We start from the raw sequence: 24,639 nt of genomic DNA on the forward strand, positions 1-24,639 counted from the left end.
GTAAAAATCAAGGCTTACTAAAGAAAAAGAATTCAAATCCATAGTTTACTAAAACAGGTATGCTTTGAACTTACCCACTCAACAAGAAGTCCTTCCTCTTGCATGAGAAAATAAACTTTGTCTTGATCTCACTCTCAAACCTCCTAATTGTTTATCAGATAGAATTATCTACAGTCCGTTTAGATGAAGCAGCAAAGAAAATTTAAAGACTGATTTGTTAGTGAACACGATAGAGTAAATCTCTATCAAGCATACTAAATTTATAAGGAAATTAGAGCTCCCTGCTTGAAGTTCTTTTCCCAAATGTCATATACTAAACATATCTTAATTTTTTTCTTCAGGTCCAATTAGCAGAATTTCTTGACAATTTACAAGAAAAGTCCTTGAGGATTGAAGCCTTTGTTAGTGAGATAGAATCTTTTTTTAATACCATCGAGGTAAGTTACCATATCCATTTTACTTCGACCTGGTTTGTTTGTGTCATTACAAGGAAATGATTCTGACACAGAAGAATCTGAATTAGGGATTGTGTGTGCATATGTGGTTTGCTGCTGTTGGTTTTGTTCCATTAAAAATGAAGGTCTTTAAAGTCTTCCATCTGTGTGTAATCAGTGAAACTACTTCCTTTCTAAGGATAAGCGATTTGCCCTTGAAAAGATATATCCATCTATTGGGTGTTAACTATGATAGGGCAAATGCTTGGCATGCTTTATCCAATTTAATCCTTACAATAACCATACAAGACAGGTGTTATTAATATTGTTCCTATTTTATAGGTAAGAATCTGAGAGTTAAGTGTATTACCCAAGGTCATAATAAGTTGACAGTAAGTTGAAAGCCAAAATCTGAATCGATCTGAGCTCTTATTTGCTCCTGTCCTTTACCAACTAGCTCTGCAGAAATGCTCAAAGCCACTGCCCAGTGTCCCATGCCCAGGACAAATGGGTGTCTCTCGTGGTACCATTGCCTATGATGAGTTCATGCCCTCCTAGCTGCCGGCCCTTGCTCCCTCTGCAGTGAAGGGAGGTGGGGCACTGTGCTCCATCCATATGCAGAGATGGCCAAGGGATCCTCACTCATCACCCAGGAGTGGCAGACGGGTCCCCTGCAGAAGGCTACTGCACAGTTTCCCTATCACTAGGGCAACTCCTCGTCCTAGTTTGCTTGAGGGGGTTCTGCTCAATTCCTGTTGTAGATCAGTTAATACCTGCTAATTATTTCTAGTATCCTCCAACAAATATCTGTTTGAGTGAGAATGACTAGGCATCTGGATTTGTCCAGGTGGGCAATAAAGTTTCTCTTAACTGTGGTGGAAATCACCCCCTTGCTGGAGAGCCCTTGTGGATGCACCACGCTGTCCAGTATCCGGCTGCTACCTCCCTCATTCTAGGATTTTCATGGAGTGGCAAAAATGGCAGTAATGAATGGGGACCTTCATTCACTGTGATGCCTATTTTCAGTTTAAGCCTGCACGAGTGCAAGGGGGCGAGTCTTCCACACCAATCTCTCTCTCTCTCTCTCTTTTTTTTTTTTTTTTGGTGTTTTGTTAACTAAATCCTTCCTGATGATACTCTTAGATGCTGAAGTTTACTGCAAAGTGAAGTATGGCAAAGAGGGTTGGTAGATTGGAAACTTAGACTGTGCCCATCATCTGTGATTCTTTTATCAGGACACCAGAGGTCAATTATTTGAAAGGCTGGTATTTCATTTAAGAGAAAAGAAAAGAAAAAAGACGTGAAAACAAGACTTCTTGTTTCATTCAGAAATGGTTTTTTTTTTCTTTTATTTACATTTCAGGAAAACTGTAGTAAAAACGAGAAAAAGCTAGAGGAACAGAATGAGGAGATGATGAAGAAGGTTTTAGCACAGTATGACGAGAAGGCCCAGAGCTTTGAGGAAGTGAAGAAAAGGAAGATGGAGTTCCTGCATGACCAGATGGTCCGCTTTCTGCAGAGCATGGACACAGCCAAGGACACCTTGGAGAGCATTGTGAGAGAAGCAGAGGAGCTTGATGAGACCGTTTTCCTGACTGTAAGCACCAGTTAAAACAGGACCAGACACCCTGCATCTGTTTTCCTCACCTAAGTCTATACTTTGGAATTCACCTTTCAGTATTTCCCAAGATCATTTATATTTCTCCATAGGGTTTATATAATTCTGATACTTAAAAATGATTAGGGCATGCCTGATGCCTATGGAAAAGGCCCAGAAAATCCTTAAAGTCTTTTTTTTTTTTTTTTAAGATTTTATTTATTTCTCAGAGATGGAGAGAGCACAAGCTGGGGGAGCAGATAGGGGGAAAAGCCGACTCCCTGCTGAGCAGGGAGCCTGATGCGGGGACTTGATCCCAGGACTCCGGGATCATGACCTGAGACGAAGGCAGCTACTTAACCGACTGAGCCATCCGGGCATCTCAAATCCTTAAAGTCTTACCACCCAGCTAAAGGACACATGGGAGTCAGGTTAGGCATAATCCATTCACTGTCACGTGGATTGGTCACCCTCTCAGGGGGAAGGAAAGCAGCCTGAAAACCTTACTTGGGCTTTGCGTTCCCTTTGGGTACCAGTCTAATCTCCAGTGTCTGGCATCCTCATGCTGGCCTCTGGGCCCATCCTCTCCACCCCTACTCCCTAATCTGAAGTGCCATCTCAGAGGGACCATTCCCTCCAGGCTTCATCAGGTGGCTGTGGGTAACATTCCAGTACACTTGCAGCATGCCAAAGGATGACATAATGTGATGCCTCTCTCAGGTAACACATTGATGTTTTTACAAGGGTCTTCCTAGGGACCAGATTCCCTAATTCAAATGTATTTTATGGACCAAGAGTCCCTTGGGTGATCCTCAAATGGCACCAACAGAGGCAGCTCTTTGCTCTCTTTCTTCTCTAGAACATTCAGGAAGATACTGGTTCTGCATGGAACCTGATTTAAACAGGGGTAGTGTAGGCCAGTCCCGCACCTAATCGTCCCACTGGAGGAAAGCACCATCTTATGATGAGCGGGGACCTCCCTTTCAAAGCTCCCCAGTCCTCCCAGCTCTCTAATAAAGTCTGGAGATAGAACAAGGTGAAATGGAATAATGTTAGGCTTCTGATTTGGGGATCCTTTCAGCCAGGACAAATCTGAGTGAAGTGGACATGGCAACCTCAAGAGAGAACGAAAATCATTCAGTCGCTTTATACTTAAGCCAAAACGTTGGTCTTTTAAAATTGAGCACCTGTGAAGTCTAACATTAATGAGGTTCTTTGCGTTCCCTAAGAAACTTGCTTTTGTTTAATAAGAATATTTTCTTCCGGGGTGCCTGGGTGGCTCAGTGGGTTAAAGCCTCTGCCTTCAGCTGAGGTCATGGTCGCAGTGTCCTGGGATCGAGCCCCACATCGGGCTCTCTGCTCAGCAGGGAACCTGCCTCCTCCCTCTCTCTCTGCCTGCCTCTCTGCCTTGTGATCTCTATCTGTCAAATAAATAAATAAAATATTAAAAAAAAAAAGAATATTTTCTTCCTAGGACAAATTGTAAAAAAGAAAGCATTTTTTTTTCTGCTTAGAAAAGTAATATGTACCCATTTTAGAAAATTTAGAAAATACAGAAAAGCACAGAGAAGGTGTCACCCGGAGATAATTACTGATTACATTTTAGGTATATACCCCACATTGAACAAATGTAAGTCCTTTTTCTTGCTTCGGAGAATTCTATTCTGGAAGCCAAGCCACTTGCTAATGAGTAGAGAAGAGCAGCATAAGAATTCATTGCTGGCTTTGCTTATCATAGAGAGCAGAGCAGAACTGGAAACTAAAGCTCCCTCCATTCCTGCCCAATCCCCGTACCCCTTCTGAGCATTGATTTCCTTGCTGCTGGGGCTGTAGCCATCCAGAAAGAAACAGCCTCCAGGAAGCTAAAAAGTTATGCGTTTAGAACATGCATAATCTTAACGCTCTTGGTTGGTTTTTCTTTTTGTTGTTAATTAGTCTCTCTCTCTCTCTCCCTCTCTCTCCTGTTCTCATTCCCTCATAAGTCGTTTGAGGAAATCAATGAAAGGTATATAAAACATGGCACAATGTAGTGGCGACTGAGAATAGCATGGTTGTATGCTTTATTTTTAATATTTTGATGCTTTCTAGAAAATGAGCTGCCAATTAAAAAATACATAAATTTACTGAGCTACTGAATTTTCACTTTTAGACACTGTGCTTTTAAAAGCTAAACGACAGCTTTGAAAGAAAATTGCATGTGCTTTAGTTAAATAACAATTATCATAATGTAGATTTTTAACTGCTTCCTTTAGATGTGTTCTGTATTTTCAGCCTAATCTGGACCATCTTCCCTGTCATTGCATACAGAACATTGTGTAGATGCTTAGACTTATTGGCTAAATATGAGCATTTGAAAGAATCATTCATTTTTGCTTTGAGTAATTTCACGACTTATGTAATCTTAATGGAATGTTTTCTCATTTTCTCTTCAAAAGATGGGCATGCATTTATCTTTTTGCTCAGCTAATCTAAGTGAATCTTCCTCTTTTGATTATGTTTTGTCTTTGTTGCTGTTGTTAACACTCAATCCTAGGGAAATTTGTCATTATCTTAAAGGCAAAACACTCAACAAGAAATTAGGAAATGTTGTCTATAAAAACACATACCATCAGATCTATATTTATCTTCTGGAGCATCTGATTTTGAACTACTCATACTGATCTGACACGTTTTCCGTTTTGCCTCAGAGCAAGACTTGAGGTCCTTCTTACTAGTTGAGCTTAATGTTCTTATCATTTTTACCCCTTTCATGTAAATATTTAAAACTGTAAATGGTAAAGTAAATGTGAGCTTACTTCACAATGCCACATTGCGAGAGCGCATAAAGCAAAATAAAAAAGTTGTATTTGTGATACACTAAAATACAGAAACCTGACTTTTTTAGGTAATGAAAACTGCACAGATAAATCCTGTTTACCTTTAAGAACAATTGTTAAACAGATTATTGTTGATAAGTCTTAAGAAAATAACTTGTATATTAATATTGGCATTAATCAATAAAGGTTTTATTACAGCAGCTCTCTCATAAATCAGATTACCCACGGAGCTTTAAAAAGTGCTGACACCTGAGTCTTACCTCTTGAGATTCTGGTTTAATTGGTCTGGGAGATGGCCTGGGCATTCTTTAAGCTTCCGAGGTGATTTTAATGGGCACACAGAGTTGAGAACCTTTGGTTTCTAAGGGTCTGTCCTCTGGCCCAGTGGTTCCTCAGACTGGCTATCTCTGAAATACTGGGGCAGTTTGTTAAGCCCAAGTCCCTGGAGCCTCACCTCAGATCCCAGGGGGATCTCCAAGGTAGGATGAGGGTTCTCCATGTTTGCCAGTTCTCACACAGGAGACCAAGGCTCATGAGACAGGCCCGGAAGCTCAGACCCAGGCTTTGCCCCCAGTTTTTTTTATTTTTTATTTTTAAAAAATTATACATTTCTCTAAGTATTAATGATTTGTATTTTCATTTAAAAAATATATGGATTCATAGTGCCATTTCATATATACTAGACAGTGTAAATAGATGCATTATTTGCTTATTTGTACTTCATCTACTCATGGAACGTACTGATTGATTGGCAGGAAAATTTGATGAACAAAAAATTGCACATACTTGTCCCTTAAGAAATGCTGCAGTACATTTTTCTTCTCCACCTTAGAGTATTAACTTGCTAATATGAATTGGCATTCGTTTAATTCTAAATACCATTTCTTTGGTTTCATGCTTGAACTTGTTCATCCGTGTGTCATTTTACTTCATTATTATTTCATTGTCCATTTGACAATGAATTAATCTCTGCTAAAGCTGCATGCAACCTCAAGGAGAGTACCCTTGGGATAACCATTATTTTCTGTGAAGAAAAAAGACAACAAAATTTGGGATTTGGGATTTAATGAAAGCTCTGTTAGACAAGGGCACACACACACACACACACACGCACACACGTGGTGAAGCTTGATTGTTTCAACAAAAAGAAGGCTTTTGTGTCCTTTTAGAAGACAACTTCTACCACACAGTCTCAATGTTATTGGTGTTTCTTTCCATGAGAAGTGCTTATTATCTAGTTGGTTTGGTTTTTTTACCTTGTTTCTTTTTTTCCCCTCTTCATATGATATCTCTAAAGGCAGTGCTTGTCTATTTAATGATTTTTCTCAACACTGAAAATGCTTAAATTAAGGAATGCTGTCAAGCATATTTAGACTCAATATTTGCATATTTTGAAAAACACATTTGCTTAGAAAATGCTGGTCTGTTAAGAAGGTCCATTTTTTTTCTCTCTCCGGTTTGCTTTTTTGTGTTATAATAATGAAAAAGAAGGAGAATACCAATCATTATAGGACCTGCTTTTAAAAAGAAGTTCACTTGCCCTTTCATATACTGATGTTGAAATTGAACAGGTCAATGTGTACGGGAAAACTCAAACATTTTATTGGTGGTATCTACAACCAGAACTTTCGTGTTTCAGAAAGTCTCCCGTCTAGTCAGTGATACGTGTTGACTGGGCTTAGTATATGTACTAGTCAGCATTGTTCATTAATTTGGAACCTGTCATCTCCAGCCTATGAGCCCCCAAAGCCTTCATTTAAGCCCTTGGTGTTTTCCCTCAACCAGAGCTCCCAACCCACCTCATTATGCCTCTGGTCTGCGTATTTGCTTTGATACTTTCTCACACTCCTGCCCGCATATTCTTACTTCTGTGGCTCTCTTTGCCTTACAAGATAAATGGAAGCTCTTGGTGAATAGGAAAGCTCTTCACAAAACTCCTTTCCATTTGTTCTGTCTCCATTCCCCGGTTCTCAAGGCACTGGTGGGCCCCTTGGGTTCTCAGATGTGCCACACCCTCTCACAGCTCTGTGCCTTTATTCAAACCATTCTTCGGTTTGCAACACCCTTCCTTCCTTTCCTGCCTCAGGAATTCCTACTCATTCTTTAAGATAAAGCCCCAGTACCACCTCTCTTGGAAGCCACTGAGGGACCCATCTCTCCCAAATCAGATGATAGTAAAGTTTATTATTCCTAACACTAGTAAGTATAGTGGACACTCCTTAAGTATTTCAGTTACATTTTATAATCTTCTCTCTTCGCACTGATGAAAACATTTTACCACACCTGAGATCCCGATATTCTCACCCAAGTGAAATCATCCTCTCCTCATTAAATATTCATTAAATGCCTGCTGTGTGCCAAGTAACGCAGTACAATATGGTGGTGAACAAAACAAAATCCTCTCCTGCCTGAGACTATATTCTGGTGAAGTAGAAAGACAAAAATAAATAGGTTATGATAAGTTTGAGGAAGTAAAATTTAACAGAAGTAAGGTTATTAGGGACACATAGTGCTCTGTGAGTAGTGTACTCAGGGCTGGCTTCTCTGAGAAGCTGACATTTGAACAGAGATCTAGGTTAAGTGAGGAAGGAACCATACAATATTTAGGAGAAGAAAGTTCCACAGACAGTGCAAACACTTGGAGGTAGATCTGTGCCGTCCAAACCAAAGAGCCCAGGCTAATGAAGCTGATGGAGTTCCTCAAAGCTTCCTTAATTGCTGGAATAATTCTTGTCCTCTGTGAGCCAGGTGCCCAGAGGAGAGCTCCTAACCAAATTTTAGGCCCCTCATGCTAAAGTGAAATGCTCCTGCAATCTCTCCTTCCCTTTTTTCTCTTCGAAGTCAATCTGTTTGTTTTGTTTGGTTTTGTTTTAAAATCCAGTTTGCACCTGGATACAAATGCTAAGAGTTAGCATCCCTCCTAAAAGGGTCATGAGTATATAAAAGCTGTTGATTTATAAACTGTGGTTTGTTTAGTCTTTCAAGAATTTAGAGACTTCATCCTCCTTCACTGCTGTATCCCCAGTACCCAGAGCAGTGCCTGGCACATAGTAGGTGAACATAGTTTTTGAAAGATTAAGTAACGAGGAGTGTAGTTGGGAGGGTTGAGAAAAGCAAGGACATCAAAGAGTGTGTGAATTTCCAGACGGGCTCGTAACCTTTATATCCTTCAGGAAATAAAGAAAAAAAATAGTCATTAAAATATAGTAAATTTCAGGACTAACTTTACAGATGCAAAATTGAGACTGTGTAGTTTGATGGTGTCTATTCAGATCTCAGAATAGAGACATGGAATTTCTAATATTAACCCATTATATGAAAGAATCCTAAGAATAAATAGATTTTAGACCTATCTTTCTAGACTTCAAAACACTTTAACTCCTGTTTAGCTACAGTGCCTCACAAAACTCACCACCACCACCACTAATGACAACCACCTCATTTTAAGCAAATGTTTCTAGCTTTCCTTCTGTACGTTAATAATTTCTTGACTTACATAAAAATGTTTTCCCCCAATAGGTTGCTTTCTGCAATGGAGAGCACTGCTTCTTTAGAGAAAATGCCTGCTGCGTTTTCACTTTTTGAACATTATGATGACAGCTCAGCAAGAAGTGACCAGATGTTAAAACAAGTGGCTGGTAAGAATTTTAATATATTAATTACCTTGATGATTTTGGCAGTGTTTCCTTGTTCGTTTTGTATAAGTTTTAAAATTAAAGTATAGTTGACAATGTTATATTAGTTTCAGACATACAACATAATAATTAAAAAATTCTGTACAGTAAAGCTGTGCTCACCAGGGTAAGTGTAGTTACCATCATCACCATACAACGTTATTACAGTGTTAGTGGCTCTATTCCCTATGCTGTACTTCTCATTTGGGTGACTTACTGATTTTATAACTGGAAGTCTGTACCTCTTAATCCTCTTCACCTATTTCATCCATTCCTCAAGTCCCCTCCCCTCTGGCAACCACCAATTTGTTCTCTGTATTTATGATTCTGTTTCTGTTTTTCTGTTCGTTTGTTGTTTCTTAGATTCCACATGTAAGTGAAATTGTATGGTATTTGTCTTTTTCTAACTTATTTCACTTAGCATATTACCTCCCAATTTCATCCATGGCCTTGCAGATAGAAAGATTTTGTTCTTTTTTATGGCTGGGTACCCAGTGGTGGAATTCCTGGATTGTGCGGTATTTCTGGTTTTCATTTTTTGAGGAAACTCCATGCTGTTTTCCACAGTGGCTGCACCTGCTTACATTCCCACCCACAGTGCCCACCAATATCCACAATCTCTACATTCTTGCCAATATATTTTTTGTTTTGTTTTGTTTTCTCCCTTTTTCATACTAGCCATCCTGACAGGTGTAAGGTGATATCTCATTCTGGTTTTGATTTGCATCAGAGAGGCTGAGCATCTCTTCATATGTCTGTCGGCCATCTGGATGTCTTCTTTGGAAAAACTATTCATGTCCTCTGCTCATTTTTCAGCTGAATGATTTGGGGGTTTGGGTGTTGATTTGTGTAAGTTCTTTCTAAGTTTTGGATATTAACACCTTAGATACATTATTTGCAAATATCTTCTCCCATTCTGTAGATGGCCTTTCTGTTTGGTTGCTTGTTTCCTTCATGGGACGAAGTCTTTTTATTTGGGTATAATCCCAATAGTTTATTATTGCTTTTATTTCCCATGTGAAGTTTTTATATGTAAGGAGATATAACTGGAAAAAAAACCTTCTTAGTTGTAAAAATTAAAAACCAGATTCCAAATCAAAGCACAAGACCAGCATACCATTTCAGTTATAATCTGTATTTCCATCTGAAGCTCTGTGACTGTCCTGGGATACCTAGGAGTTAGGAGGAAGCAGCAATGGAACCAAAGGGTCTCATCTTTTTTTGTTTTCTCCTTGGAAAATAGCATATCCCTCTCTGTCTTCTAGAGATTATTTGCTTCACACCAGCAGTCAGTTATAGAAGGAAAAATAAATCAAATATTTTCATATGTCTTGAACAGATTTTTCCTTATGAGTGGTTTTTCCCTCTCCAACTGAGTCCTCCCCCCCTCCCCCGCCGCCTTTTTCTCATACTAAACAGATTAGCTTAGAGAACTAACAGCTCAGCATCACACTTTGTGGCCAGGAGCCTCCTACTCAGCTGTCAGAAGCATCTGCAGACTCTTCAAAATATTTTTTAATGTGCTATTTTAACAAACAAGACAATGAAGCTTATTTAGATTTCTCAAAGCTGCTATGTTTCAGTGAAGTTATCAAGTTTCACTTACTGTAAAATGTACTCTGCTATCTTCCTTTAAAAATGCTATTTCCAAACCACCTGAGAGACAACTGCTATTTTTACATTGACAATTAATTTTCACTCCTGTAAGAAGAATTCTAGTTTGGTAAAAGGCTTTTCAGGGGTCACCCACCAACCTTAGAGAAAGTGAGAAATTCAGTCCTTTATCGTAAGAGATTTTTTTCTATAAATGTGTCAAAACCAAAAGGTGTCTTTTATAATGTCTTTAAGAGGCATTTAAATTGAGAGGCGATTGGAAACTAAGAAATTCTGATGAACAGAGTAGGTTGTTTGCTTTTAAGGGATGCGGTATATGCTGTTGTTCATTAGAAGGATATGCTTTTGAATAACTGACAGGCAAAATGAGAGGACATTCCATATACTTGAGAGGCCACAGGGTTAAATTGTCACCAAGTGTTAATGATTCATTCAGAAATAGGGCGCCTGGGACTCCTGGGAGTTCTGAGCTGTTTATAGAGAGACTGATTTCTGTGAGGCAAATGCCACACATGGTATGGCTGCTTCATGGAATTGGAGCCCAGGGCGCTGACTTGCTGTTAAATAGTTTTTGTTCATTTTTGACTAGTAAACCCTCTCAGATATAAAATCCTCCCCAGGTACATAAAAAGTTAATCTGACCACTGCCAACACTAATCAGAAATTCTAAGGAAAGGCTGTGACTTTTCTACTGAGGCCTGGAACAGCCCCTAGCAACTATTCCACACTCATGTGATTATTATTACTCATTTATTTTTACTCGTTAATTTTACTCATTTACTATTATTATTACTCATGTTATTATTCCCATTTGATAGGTGAGGAAACAGAGGGAACAGAAAATTGTCTCATATACTGCCCTAGATACATAGCTACTTGAGGGTGTGGGGTCAGGGGGTAGGTAGAGAGCAGTTCGACTTCAGGGTCTCTGCACTTAAACCCCTGCCCCACCACAGATGGGCAGAGTGCATTGCTGAGAAAGGACGGATAACCAGAGATTAGTAACATCCCAGCTTCCTTGACTTTGGCTCCTATGGACTTGGTTTTTTTTTTTTTTTTTTAATTGTGGTAAAATACACGTTAACATAAAACTTACATCTTAACCACTTTGAGGTATACAATTCAGTGGTATTAAGTGCATTCACATTCTCAGATAACTGTCACCAGTATCTGTCTCCCAAATTCTTTTCATCCTGCGAAACTGAAACTCTGTACCTGTTGAACAATGTCTCCCCAACCCCATGGCTCCCCAGCTTCTGGCGACCACCATTCTACTTCCTGACTCTCTGAATTTAACTACTCTCAATCCCTCCTGAGTGGAGTCATACGGTATTTGTTTTCGTGTCACGTCCTCAAGGTTCATCCATGCTGTGGCACATGTCACAACTGCCTTCCTTTTCTCCCCCCGCCCCCTTCAAGACTGCATAATGTCTTATTGTATGTCTATACTGCATTTTGCTGATTTTTTTGCTTCTACGTTTTGGCTATTGTGAATCATGCTGCTCTTCTGGGAACACAGCTAGATGAAGTGGGGATCTATCTGGCCACACAAGTCCTGAAGTCCAAGTTGATCTGATGCTTAACTGAGTGTGACAGCTCTTTATGGGCGTACTCCTTTAGGTAGAGGGAATCTGTGGTATGATTTCTCTGCCCAATTTCTTAGCCTCCCAGAAAGAAGCCTTAAAATCCCGTTTTGTAATTTTTTTTGGCATTACTCCTTTGCAAGTTTATTCCTATAGAACTGTAAACAGAGTTGCTAACATATGAAATCTGACTCCCTGATATTCTACCACACAGGAACTGCAAATCTAACCATTATCGTTGGATTGCATCTATGGAATATTCTTAATCTCTTTTTAATTTTAGAATGCTTTGTAAAGTGAAAGTGTTTCCTGTTTTTGAAAAGATGTTTTAACTGTAATAATTTTGGGGGAAGGAGCACATGAGGTACAAAATCACTCCTAGCCCACATGTTTTGCTTAATTCCCTACAACCACTTCCTTCTTAAAATTTGGTGATGGGGGAGGGGAGTCCATATCACTTTTTAAGTTTATTGAGTTACCTGAGAGAGAGAGAGAGAGATTTGGAAACATGTTGCTGTTTTTAAAAGCAGATATAGCTCAATGTAAAATTCACAGGAAAAAAGAAAGGGAGAGTTTCATCATTCATGCCTCAGGGAGTTCGGCACTGTTTCAAAGAAGATTGACAATAGTTGAAGTATTCTGCCTGGCTCTTCAGTAAACCTGGGCAGCATGAAAATTCACTGAACTGCACTTATCTGGATGGAATCCTTTAGAATGTGACACTGATTTCCTGCAGAGAAGACAAACAGGAAAGTCAAAGACAGTGTGAGGGTCTCTGAACCATTATAATTCCTTGGGGAGGTGCTCTGATAGGCAGGCTCCTGAGGTTATCAAGCAGCCTGCTCAGCATGTCTTACATTGGTAGTCCCTCTGTGATTTACCAGACAATAGATCCACAGTTCATCTCCCATCTTCACGGACTTCCCTCCCTTTTCTGTGCTCTTGCCAAGGCCGATTCGCCTTTTGAAACTTTAGCACTGTTTGTGTGTCAGACAATCTGCTAAGCACTAAATGTACATATGCTGCTTACAACAAATGTGTTAGGAAATGGTATTATTATTATTGTTGTTATCCCATTTCAAAGATGGGGAAACCAAGGCTAAGCTAACACAGCTATCAAGTGGGGGATCTGGCATTTTTTTTTTTTTTAGTATTAGAAATGATTTATTATATTTCCATATACTAACAGAAAAACTAGAAAATAATTAAAAACAATACCATTGAAATAGCATCAAAAACATAAAATATTTAGGAATACATTTAATAAAAAGAAGTGGAGGATCTCTACACTGAAATCTATAATACATTACTAAGAAAAATTATAGATATAAGTAAATGGATAGGTAATACTATGGGATAGGGCCCAGGAATTGTCAAAATACCCCCAGGATGGTTTGAAACTGGGTCCTGGTTAAAGAACAGGATAGAATGGGTTTTTAATTCTCCCATATAGTATTTTTAAAATTTTTTTAATAAACATATAATGTATTTTTAGCCCCAGGGGTACAGGTCTGTGAATTGCCAGGTTTACACACTTCACAGCACTTGCCACAGCACATACCCTCCCCAATGTCCATAACCCCACCACCATCTCCTGACCCCCCTCTCCCCAGCAACCCTCAGTTTGTTTTGTGAGATTAAGAGTCTCTGATGGTTTGTCTTCCTCCCAATCCCGTCTTGTTTCATTTATTCTTTTCCTACCCCCCAGATCCCCCACGTTGCATCTCCACTTCCTCATATCAGGGAGATCATATGATAGTTGTCTTTCTCTGATTGACTTATTTCGCTAAGCATAATACCCTCTAGTTCCATCCATGTCATCGTGAATGGCAAGATTTCATTTCTTTTGATGGCTGCATAGTATTCCATTGTATATATATACCATATCTTCTTTATCTATTCATCTGTTGATGGACATCTAGGTTCTTTCCATAGTTTGGCTATTGTGGACATTGCTGCTATAAACATTCGGGTTCACATGCCCCTTTAGATCACTATGTTTGTATCTTTAGGGTAAATACCCAATAGTGCAATTGCTGGGTCATAGGGTAGCTCTATTTTCAACTTGTTGAGGAGCCTCCATGCTGTTTTCCAGAGTGGTTGCACCAGCTTGCATTCCCACCAACAGTGTAGGAGGGTTCCCCTTTCTCCGCAGGGGATCTGGCATTTAACCTCAGGCTGGTGTCTCTGCTTTGAAGCCCATGAACTTGACCACCCTCTTATCCTGCTCCTCACTTTTCATAACTCTGTATTTCCTCAGCTCTTATCTCTTTTTTGAATCTTTCCAATTTGCCTCCTTTTGTTCCATTCTTTAGACTCATTTCTTATTTTTTTTTCTTTTTTTTTATCTTCGTGTTGAATTAACCTTTGTTTTCTTTTCCTTTGGTGTTGACTTTTCATAAAGTAATCTCATAAAATTTGGCCTATAGTATTTCAGTAAGTTTACCTCTCAGGAAATGTTGATTAGAAAAAATAATCACGAAAACAATGTAAAAGCATGACATCTTTTCAACTATAGGAATAACCTTTTCCTCTAATTTGTAAATTTAATATTCAGTGCTTCATTGAAAATATTCAATGCTTTTGTATCTTAAAAATGTGGGAAGAGAGTTGTGTAGGAGCTCGAATTATGGCATTGTACATACTATTAATGTTCAATATGCATAATATAAACTTTAAAAATCTCTTTGAAAACACTTGAAGATACTGTCCAAATTTAAAATTCAGAAAAATAGAGTTCTATCAGACATCTAAACCTTACCTTTGCATGAGTTAATAGGGTACTTTTTCTCCTATGTAGTTTTTATATTTTGTTTATTTATTTTTTTTAAAAGATTCGTTGGTAGAGTCATGTTAGAAAGAGAAAATGGGATAGTAATTTCACAAAGCGTATTTTGATATTTTATTCATACCAGTCTTTTTTCAGCTTTGATGATGCAGCAACTGGTTCCAAAAGGGCTTTATTTGTCTCTGTTCTGAATATAGACTCTATTTATGTAGAAGGAAACAACAGTGGTTATGTAACAAAGCAACTCAAGTTTTCATTTTGAAGGAAAATCAAATCATTTGATGCATCCTCTCACCTGTGTAAGTTTATTATTCTGAATATCGGACTACAGAAGAGTATTACCAAGTGATCACAGTTTGGGGGGTCTATGTTTATTTCTCCGTGTCAATAAGCATGCCTATACAAATGCATCAAAAGCACACTCTAATGTCACAGTGGTTGCATCCAGAGAATATGCTTGGGTGGGTGTTGTTGAGAACAAGGGAGCGCTTCCATTTTTACTCCATGTATTTCTGTATTGTTTGATGTTTTCTCAACATACATAAGTGACTTCTGCAAAATGAAAATGAATCAATGAGTAAAAACAGCATTGGTGGTAATAAATCTTGCTTTTATTCCAGTTCCCCAGCCTCCTAGATTAGAACCTCAGGAACCCAATTCTGCCACCAGCACCACAATTGCAGTTTATTGGAGCATGAACAAGGAAGATGTCATTGACTCATTCCAAGTGTACTGCATGGAGGAGCCCCAGGATGACCAAGAAGTAAACGGTAGGATTGCTAACACAGATACAGATACAGGTATCCATTTCTGCATCTTAATAGGAAGGATTTAAAGGTACCCGTATGGCGACTCATTCCACAAAGCACCTACAGCCACATATACAAACCACAACAAGAAACCAACGACCATATAAGCAAACATAAAACAGCTAAGCAAAAACTGGAAATCCGAATTAAGGAAAAGAAAATGCAGAAACACCATAACGGTCAACATGGATATTGTAATTGAGTTTCAGATTTGGCTTTGAGCTCTCAGGATAGCAGGAGCAACTAAGAGAGTCTCATTTTCAGAAAGGTGGTAACATACCAGCCCTTCAGGGAGAACAAGTCTCAATCAGTACTTGAGTCTAAAAGAAGGTATAATATGTATCAATTTGCAGAGGAGATATGAGCTGTATACAGGACAGAAATGAGTTGGATACAGATAAATGAGCTGCAATAAAGGATTATTACGTCCAAAATAATTTTAACGCAAATGCAGTATTGATGTCATGGTTGGCGGCTTCTCAGATCCACCTTGATAAAAGCTGCTAACAAACCATAAAGGTTTGTTTAGGGTTCACAGATCTCAAGGCGTGGGCTGTGAGTAGTCTCCTTGCATCTCCAGTTAGCATGCAGATAGAAGTGAAAGTGATTAGCAGGGTGAAGATATGACACATATGTAGTTGAGCTTCTGTAAATATCTCTCTGTTCAGTAGGACTTCTAATAAGACCTAGAAGCCAAACACTTTGAGTTTGTACTTCTTGATGAATCAGAGCTGGCACGCTGGCATTTTCTATTGCTTGTTGAAGACAGACCCACATATTTTGGAACTTGGATGAGCATGTGACAGGATGGACATGCCATTATGAAACACAGGAGCCCAATTTGTCATGAGGAACAAATTATAATATAGTTCACTGTTACCAAGATTTAAGTCTTTTGAGATGTCAGGTGATACTTACTTAAATTAGGAAAAAGTTTAAAAAAAAAAAGCAACCATAGGCATAAAGTTGGCTAAGTTTGCCTATTAAGGACGGCTTATATTCCTGGCAATATGCCCATATATCTGTCACAGCAGAGCAAGGTGAGTGTCATATCCCCATTTGCAAATAAGAAAACTGATGGGAGGTTAAGCAGTTTGCCCAAGGCCACACAACTTCTACGTGACAGGGGTAGGATTCAAGCATGAACCTTTGAGACTCCAAAGCTTATGTTTTGGTTTGCTTGTTTCTGTGTTTGTTTTGTGATAGCACACTTCTTCCTCCTCGATATCCAGCTGTCATATCCTGGAGCTTTGTGGCTCTCCAAGACTCCTCTTAACACCAACTTATTGCCTGGAGTGCTTTTTTTTTTTTTTTTTTTTAAGTGCATCAGCTCCTCCCCACCCCTAGCCCCCAAACACTTACGTGTCCTAGGTCTCATTCATTCTACGCCTTGTCATCTCGCTGTGTGTTGGGTCTCCCCCAACATAGGTCGTGTGCGTCGTTCAAAGAAGTGCTGAGGCAGCAGGACTCTGCTGAAGATTGCAACCACAGTTTCTAGGATGTGGGGGGAATGTTTTTCAGTGTACAAGTCCTTATGAGATTCTCTAAACCAAACTTTCCATCCAGAAAGTATAGCTCAGTGGGCTGGAAAGTTGCAATTAAGGAAACTGAGTTGAAGAGCTCCTAAATTTCCTTTAAAAGAAAATGATCTGGGCTTCTTAACTGGAGGAGTTTTGAAGATGTGACTTTCAAGAGAGATAAGGGAAGAAAACCAAAATGATTGAAGGCTAATTTAAAAAAGAAAATAATTCTTTGTAAAGGAGAAAAAGTTTCAGTATGAATGATCAGCTTGGTCCAAAAGGGCAGGTGTTCATACTGGTGTCGAGTAAGAAGGCCCATAAAATATGTGAAAATAAAATAATGTAAGAAATTTTAGGAAATGTCTTGATCAAACAAATTACTTTTTAGAATAGTTCATGACTTATCAAAGTTATTCAAGTATTTCTGCAAATCATGGAACTCTGTAGTTGAAAAGATTCTGGAATTTGTGAGAAGGAACCAGGATTTGAAACTTTGAAAATCATACTGAGCACTAAAATTGTTTACTAATTTGGAAAGCTGTTTTATAACATCATAAATTTAGAAAAAAATGGAGTTGTCCATATTTTATTACATACTCCCCTGAAATATTGGCATTGCTTCTTAAGAATGTTTCAGAATGTACTATAGAGATTTAAACTAATATAAACTATGCAATTTTAGTATTTACTATTGAAATAAGTTATTTTAATTGTGGCAGATGAAGCTTAGAATGTTACTAATACACTATTATTTTCTGGTAAGTGTTCACAAGTAATAATACATCACTCTAAATATCTCTTTTTACCATGCGGTTGCTTTCTTATGAATTGTAAAGTGAGAGCTATCACAAAAGTTATCTGAAGTTTATCAGTTTGAATTTTCCACTAAAAAGAACTGAGCAATTCTTTCAATAGCTATAATTTTCAATTTACTTTGGAAGACACCCAAGACTTTCTAATTGTGTTTTATGGTAGACTTGGTAGAAGAATACAGGTTGACAGTGAAAGAAAGCTACTGCATTTTTGAAGATCTGGAACCTGACCGATGTTATCAAGTGTGGGTCATGGCCGTGAACTTCACTGGATGTAGCCTGCCCAGCGAAAGGGCAATTTTTAGAACAGGTAAAGAGATGTTAAGGGGGTGTTGGGAGGCAATATTCAATTCTTCGCACACTACTAAGATCTAATAAGCATTTATTAAGCACCTATTGTATGCTGGATGTTGTACAGTGCTGAGTATACAGTGATGAATAAAACTGGGTTCCTACATTCTAGAAGATTACAGTCAAGTGGGAGAAATAAAAAAACAAAACAAAACAGAAGATCATTAAAAAATTGTGGTAAGGACCGTGATCTAGTTATTTACAAGTTGTTATGAGAACACTCCACAGGGATACCTGAGAGAGCCTGAGGCAGGGGCAGGATCTGGAATGGCTCCTTAGCCTCGAAGCCTGAATAGAATCCCTTAAAGGATCAAGGATCCTTTAAAGGATTAAAGGATTAAAGGTTAAAAGAGTGTATGCCTTTTGAAGAAGATATGTAAGCAGAGATATCAAGGTAAGAAACAGTATAGAGGGTGCAGGGCACTATAAGAAGTTCGGTATTATTTCTTTGACTTAAAAACAAGGAGAGGAAAGACATGAGGTAAGAAAGGCTGGTGTTTGGGGGCCATGTTTGTCAAGGTAAGAAGCTTGGGCTTCATCATAAGGGTGCTAGAAGCCCCAAAAGAGTTTTCAGCAATGATATTCAACTGGGAATACATTCCCACGACGGGGCCTTTTCACAGGGGGGCTGAAGTAGGTGCGGCATAAGCCAAGTTTGCCTTGCCTTGAAGATCACTGTAACTACCTCAGAGGAAGAAATGACACTCCCAGCATTTTATCCTTTCTTCTTGCCTTCTGAAGCAAGTATTTATTGAGTACCTATGGAAGGCAAGATCATGGCTAACTTCTGTGAAGGGAGGTAGATGGGAATATTCTTTTTTATTTGCTTGTATATATATAAAGAAACTGGTGGGACTTATGGGAAGCTAATATTAGAGGCTCTCTGGGGATGGGTGAAAACTGCAATTTGGAAGGTAGAGGTGGGAGGGAGACTTTTCATTATATAAATTTTCATATCTTTTGGGCTTTTAACCAAGAATGTAGTTTTTAATCAAAAATTAAAATTAAAATCACGCCCAAGCATGCTACCCAGGGTACCAGGGAAGCGAAGCTGATGTTGATTGTTCCATAATTGATTTGGTTCCCTCTCTTGCAGCACCCTCCACCCCTGTAATCCATGTGGAGGACTGTACGGTGTGCTGGAACATGGCCACCATCCGATGGCGGCCTGCCAACCCAGAGGCCACTGAGACCTATACTCTGGAGTATTGTAGACAGCATTCTCCAGAGGGTGAGGGACTCAGGTAAGGATCTTCTCCTCAGGAGACCTCACCTCTCCATGGGGAGAGCCCAGGGTGCCTGGAACTCAGCTGAAGCTCCTAACCTGACTCTGAGCTTCGGCACACGGAGGGAGAAGAGTGTCCTAAAATCTTGCTAAGCTTATTAAGCTATTGACTTGATTTGCAACTCCATCACTATTCATCAATGAACTCCAAGTTTGTAATAAAACACATGCTACAATGCAGAATAATGACTCCCTTGTAAGAAAAATGTATGCAAATTTTAATAAGATGGAACATTCTTTGAGGTATATTTAACTTGAGTCATTAGACAGGATTTATGCATATTTCATGCACTTTTTAGTAGTTATATCAGAATAGATACACCTAACTCAGGAAACTAATAGTGAGCTTGTATATAATGTAAATCTGTGTCTCCTTGATGTATTGGTAATATAAAGGAGCTAATTATATAAATATTGTTATAGAGACATACCTGCCTCTCTAAGAGCATGAAGGGTCTAAAGAGATTTTGTAGGGAAAAAAAGAAATGGGAAGCTCTCTCACTAAACTTATAAAGCTTTAAATTTATCAGTCAAGGGCTGTGCATCCTGGGGGCATTTGGTAAACATTAATTTATTTACTGAGATGGTGATTTCTTGGCCTATAATCCATAGCATAGAGCAACTTCATATTCCGGGGTGCATATTCAGATCATTATTAATAATGCTCATGTTTTTTTAAAAAAAGATTTTATTTATTTATTTGACAGAGATCACAAGTAGGCAGAGAGCAGGCAGGGAGAGAGAGAGGAAGGGAAGCAGGCTTCCAGCTGAGTAGAGAGCCCAATGCGGGCCTCCATCCCAGGACCCTGAGACCATGACCCGAGCCAAAGGCAGAGGCTTTAACCCACTGAGCCACCCAGGCGCCCCAATAATGCTCATGTTTTAATAGGGACATTTTTAGTTTTTTTTTTAAATGAAGTTTACTGAAAAAAACTATTTTGGTAGGAGATAAAACTTAGAAATAATGGTATGAAATTAGACAGCTTTTTAATAAAGTGTATTATTTAAGCCCTTGATTATCTACATGATCAGTCAACAACTATTTATTTAGTTATGTGAGGTTTCATATGACTGAGCAATAATTATAGCTTCTTTTAAGTATGTGAAGACAGGCTTCATAAAATAATGATCAAAGATGAATTAATGTCGAGTGTATGGGTGGGATGTAGGCATTTCAGCAGAAGTGAGAATGTAGTAAATGTACAAAAAACCAACACCTCTGTTAATGTGCCAAATGCTGGATGACAGGCTTCAGTAATTAGCAAACAGAGGAGAGGTAAATTCTGACCAAGATGGGATGGGAGAAAAGGAGGTAGAAGGAGGAGGAAAGGAGGGAGAGAGGGAGATAGAGACAGAAGAGATTGTAACTGACTTTTATTAAGGATTTACTATGTGCCAATCACTGTCTTCAATGCTTTATGCACATTGCCTTATTTAATTCTTATAGGAAGTCTGAGAGAAAGCAGACACTTTGAGAGGGTACTCAGCTAGTGAGTAACAATCAGGATTCAAACCCCATTTTGTCAGAGTTCAAAGTCCAGGCTGCTAATTCCTCTTTAATGTCACAAAGTGGAGTCCTGGGCCTTCTCCCCAAAGCTCTTGGTGTTATGAGAACCCTGCCCAAGTCCCTGGGAATCTCTCCCTTTGCTTTCCACCAGCAGTGAGGAAAACCCAGTTCTTTCTGAGGCAAAAACAGACTGTTAAGGAGTGCTCTGAAATGACTCATCCTTGTCATGGAATCGTCCCCAGCTGGCATTTGCATAAATAATATCAGCACAGTTGGATTCTTAAGTCAGCAGAGATCTAGAAACCCTGAAACCCAGTAGCCATCTCACTAAAGGAACTATGATGTCACTTCATAAACACGGCTACAGGGAGAAGGGAAAGGGGGAGATGGAGGGGGAAATGTCCTTCACTGAGGGTATTCAACATTTCAGGAACTGGGCAAAATCTCATCCAGCCCTCTCACCAATCCTAAGAGGGAGGTGAGGTGATGATCTCCATTAAATGAGATTCAAGGAGGTCCAGTAAATTGGCTAAAGTATTAAGTGTTGGAATGAGCATTTGAAGTCAGGATTCAAACTCAGATCTGTCTTATTCTCTCCATTAGTCCTAAACCTTGAGTTAGTACATAGACTGAGTTAGTACGTGGAGTTAGCATATGTCAACAGCCTGACAACGTCGAGTTATTATGTATCCGTAGTTTTGTCACAGGGAAATCATAGATTTAAAGAGAGAATGCAGTACCATTATTTAAAACTTCTTTGATCAGTGTTTTTCCTTTTCCCGATCACCTCAAGACCCTCAAAATAAAACAAAAAACATAATGTTCATTTTGTATCAACAATGATAATACATTCCAAACAAATCCTTCTATCGAAGCCAAAGAAACCAACGACAGTTCCATTTGTAGGAAAAAAAATGGCCATCCGCTAATTTTATTAAGATAAAAGTTGAGCTAATTTGGGGCGCCTGGGTGGCTCAGTGGGTTAAGCCGCTGCCTTCGGCTCAGGTCATGATCTCAGAGTCCTGGGATCGAGCCCCGCATCGGGCTCTCTGCTCAGCGGGGAGCCTGCTTCCTCCTTTCTCTCTGCCTGCCTCTCTGCAGCCTGCTTGTGATCTCTCTGTCAAATAAATAAATAAAATCTTAAAAAAAAAAAAAAAGACAAAAGTTGAGCTAATTAGAACATAAGGCTTGTCATTAGTTTATTCTATCTGAGACTTTGCCAGTGGATTCATATTAATTTTTCCGGTTAAAGGAGAGCATCTGAGAGGTTGGATAAGCAGAAGCTCCTAGAAGTTAGAGAACAATACAAGGACCCTTTGTTACTGAATGGATGTAGTGCAGCAAGTTTAAGGTGAAGGGAAATTCCACTTGCAGGGCCTTGTTGACAGTTCGGAACTGTGTTGGAGATGGAGCTGTTTTCCAGTTAGGTGCTAAAAGACTCCTCAGTGCCAGGAGGTGGAATGGTATGTCTAATCCACAACCCAGGGATGACTCTCCAGCCTCTGGAGACCTGCTGAGTCTGACAGAAAAATTAATTTCTTGAAGCAAGCACGAATTTGTTGGCCACAAATTGCTGCCCTGTTCCTTTGCGAAGTCTCTTGCTGAGGTATCGTATTAGAGCCATCCCCCATCAATACAAAAGGCTCAATATCTTATACCCCAGGTTAGCATCAAGAGACTGGAATAATTCATCCTTAATCTCAGAGGCCCAGAGCTGCAAAACTCATTTGTATGTCTTTTGCTTCTCCAATTTAAAACTTCCAGAAGGAAGGAAAAGTCTGCTCTTGGGGAGTGGCCATGTGCCTTAGTCTTTCAACTATCTGGCACTTAAAACCGACTTGAAAACATTCCTTATGGGATCAGAGGGTTCAGAACTCTATAAATTATTGACTATAATATAATATATAATATAATATAATGTATAATTATTAACAACTCTACACAGCTAGTCAGATAGTAGAATTGATAAAGAAATTTAGAACTTTATCACCTCTAGTCAACAAATGCAAACAATCCCTACTGTTGGAGTCTATTAGAACCATATTCTTCACCTTGATATTTTTGCACAGCAGTGCATAATTAGAGTTATTTTGTGTCCTGGAAAGAACAGCAAGCCAAGAGTTGTCTGATCCCACTCACTTGTTGGCTCTATGAAGGGATCATTATGAAAATTTGCAGCCTCGGTGTCTGACAGTATCTGGTATATTGTAGCCACTCAATAAATATGTGTTACCTACATGGGTTAATATCATTGGTTCTGGGTTCTATCCAAAAGCCCTATGCTAAACCAGATTCAAAAATTTTCCAGAGGTCACTGCTGGGGAGTAAGGGGAGATCAAAGATTATTTCTTTTGATGGAGCTAGGTTGGCTGGGTGAGGATGGGGACTTTATCTGTGTGGATATTCAATAAAGATCTGTTTAATGAATGAATGAGAGCGTGAATCAGGGGTGTAGACAAATTTCTTTTGGCTTTGCCACTCTCACGTCATCTGACTGGTTGGAATCTCTGGCCTAATTGATTTAGGAGAGCTGAGGACTAACTGAGTTCATATCTCTCACCCCCAATCCCTGAAAAGACAGACAGCCTTCTGGGCTCTGGTTTGGAGTAGGAATAGAAGTTGAAAGGAAATGAAAAGAACGGAGAAAGGGATGAGTAATAGGAACAGATACACACACACACACACACACACACACACACACACACACACAGGGCATTGATTCCCCTTTCGACTGGGGAATCTGATTTTGGCTGCCAGAACAGAAACACATTCATCCTTAGACCTGCATTTGTTCTCCCTGTACGATGGCTTCTAAATAATCTGATTTAAGATCAAAGGTGCTGGTTGAACTCTTACGGTGAATGTTTATATGGAATGAGCCTACTGAGCCCCAAATTCCATGACGTGGTATGTGAAATAACCAAGCAATTGCCTCCATTCCATAATCCTCACAGAATACACATTAGCATATTTTTGTGTGTGGGCACCGTGGCTGGGTCCCAGCAGTCGGCCCCTGTTGGGATTGGGGGGTGGGCGGGAGTGACAATCCCCGGCTTGTGTGTGGGGGCTGAGGGAGCTCCTACTCACCCTTTCCTGTTTTTCTTTGAATGCTCTCCTCAGGTTGGGTGGGCTCAAAACACTTTCAAAAATTTTCCACCGCTCGGCTGTTTCCTCAGCTGTTCTGTCTCTCCGGTGTGGAGAGAAGTCAGCAGAACTGTGGGTGGAGGAGGGAAAACTGAGAGAAATATAGTACAGGGATTAGCTGTGTGGGCTGTGCAGAGAGAAGCTGTGTACTGAATGACAAATCTGTGAGACTCAATACACCACAAAAGTAGTTGGTAGTGAACTTCCTGCTCCCCTCCCTGGCTGAGGCTATAGGGGTGTGGAGACCTTCTCTGGGTCCCCTTCCCCGGAAGCATCGCGAGGGTTGGCTGGGCTCTGGGTGCTGGGCCTGTAAGCTCATGTTCTTCCTGCATCTGGCTTTCAGGGCCACACGTGGTGGGGCAGGAACAGAAATGTCTGTCACAGTTGGGTTTTCCAGCTGGGGACACCTGCTGCTCTCTCTGTGTAATAAGGACAAATAAGGGAGAGTTTTCTAATGAACTTAGTACCTGAGCAGGAGATGAAGAATCCCAACATTTATTTCTGTTTAAAAAAAAACTTCATGCTAAGTTTTCAGCTGGATTGGTGATGACCAGAGGTCAGCAGCAAATGATTTGACCTCTACAACCTGTGGACGGAGGAGGCAGTTATTCCTGCCCCATGCTTGCTTCTCGGGGTGACAGGAGGATCACTGACATGTATGGGTCCAAATTCATAAGTATTTAAGGACTAATAGCCAGTCTTTTT

General features: G+C 39.6%; 1 protein-coding gene across 2 annotated transcripts in view; it reads left to right on the plus strand.

Annotated features, from left to right (window-relative positions):
- CMYA5 (cardiomyopathy associated 5) overlaps positions 1-24,639 on the plus strand; it is an 89,709-nt gene that overhangs the window by 47,489 nt on the left and 17,581 nt on the right. For both annotated transcript variants that reach the window (XM_047729665.1, XM_047729666.1), the window contains 7 exons: positions 342-437; positions 1,798-2,031; positions 4,014-4,036; positions 8,367-8,485; positions 15,127-15,276; positions 17,811-17,957; positions 19,095-19,242. In XM_047729665.1, coding sequence (XP_047585621.1) covers positions 342-437; positions 1,798-2,031; positions 4,014-4,036; positions 8,367-8,485; positions 15,127-15,276; positions 17,811-17,957; positions 19,095-19,242 — 917 coding nt within the window. The remainder of the gene's footprint in view (positions 1-341; positions 438-1,797; positions 2,032-4,013; positions 4,037-8,366; positions 8,486-15,126; positions 15,277-17,810; positions 17,958-19,094; positions 19,243-24,639) is intronic.

The sequence above is a fragment of the Lutra lutra genome, chromosome 5 (assembly GCF_902655055.1).
Source record: "Lutra lutra chromosome 5, mLutLut1.2, whole genome shotgun sequence".
NCBI lineage: Eukaryota > Metazoa > Chordata > Mammalia > Carnivora > Mustelidae > Lutra > Lutra lutra.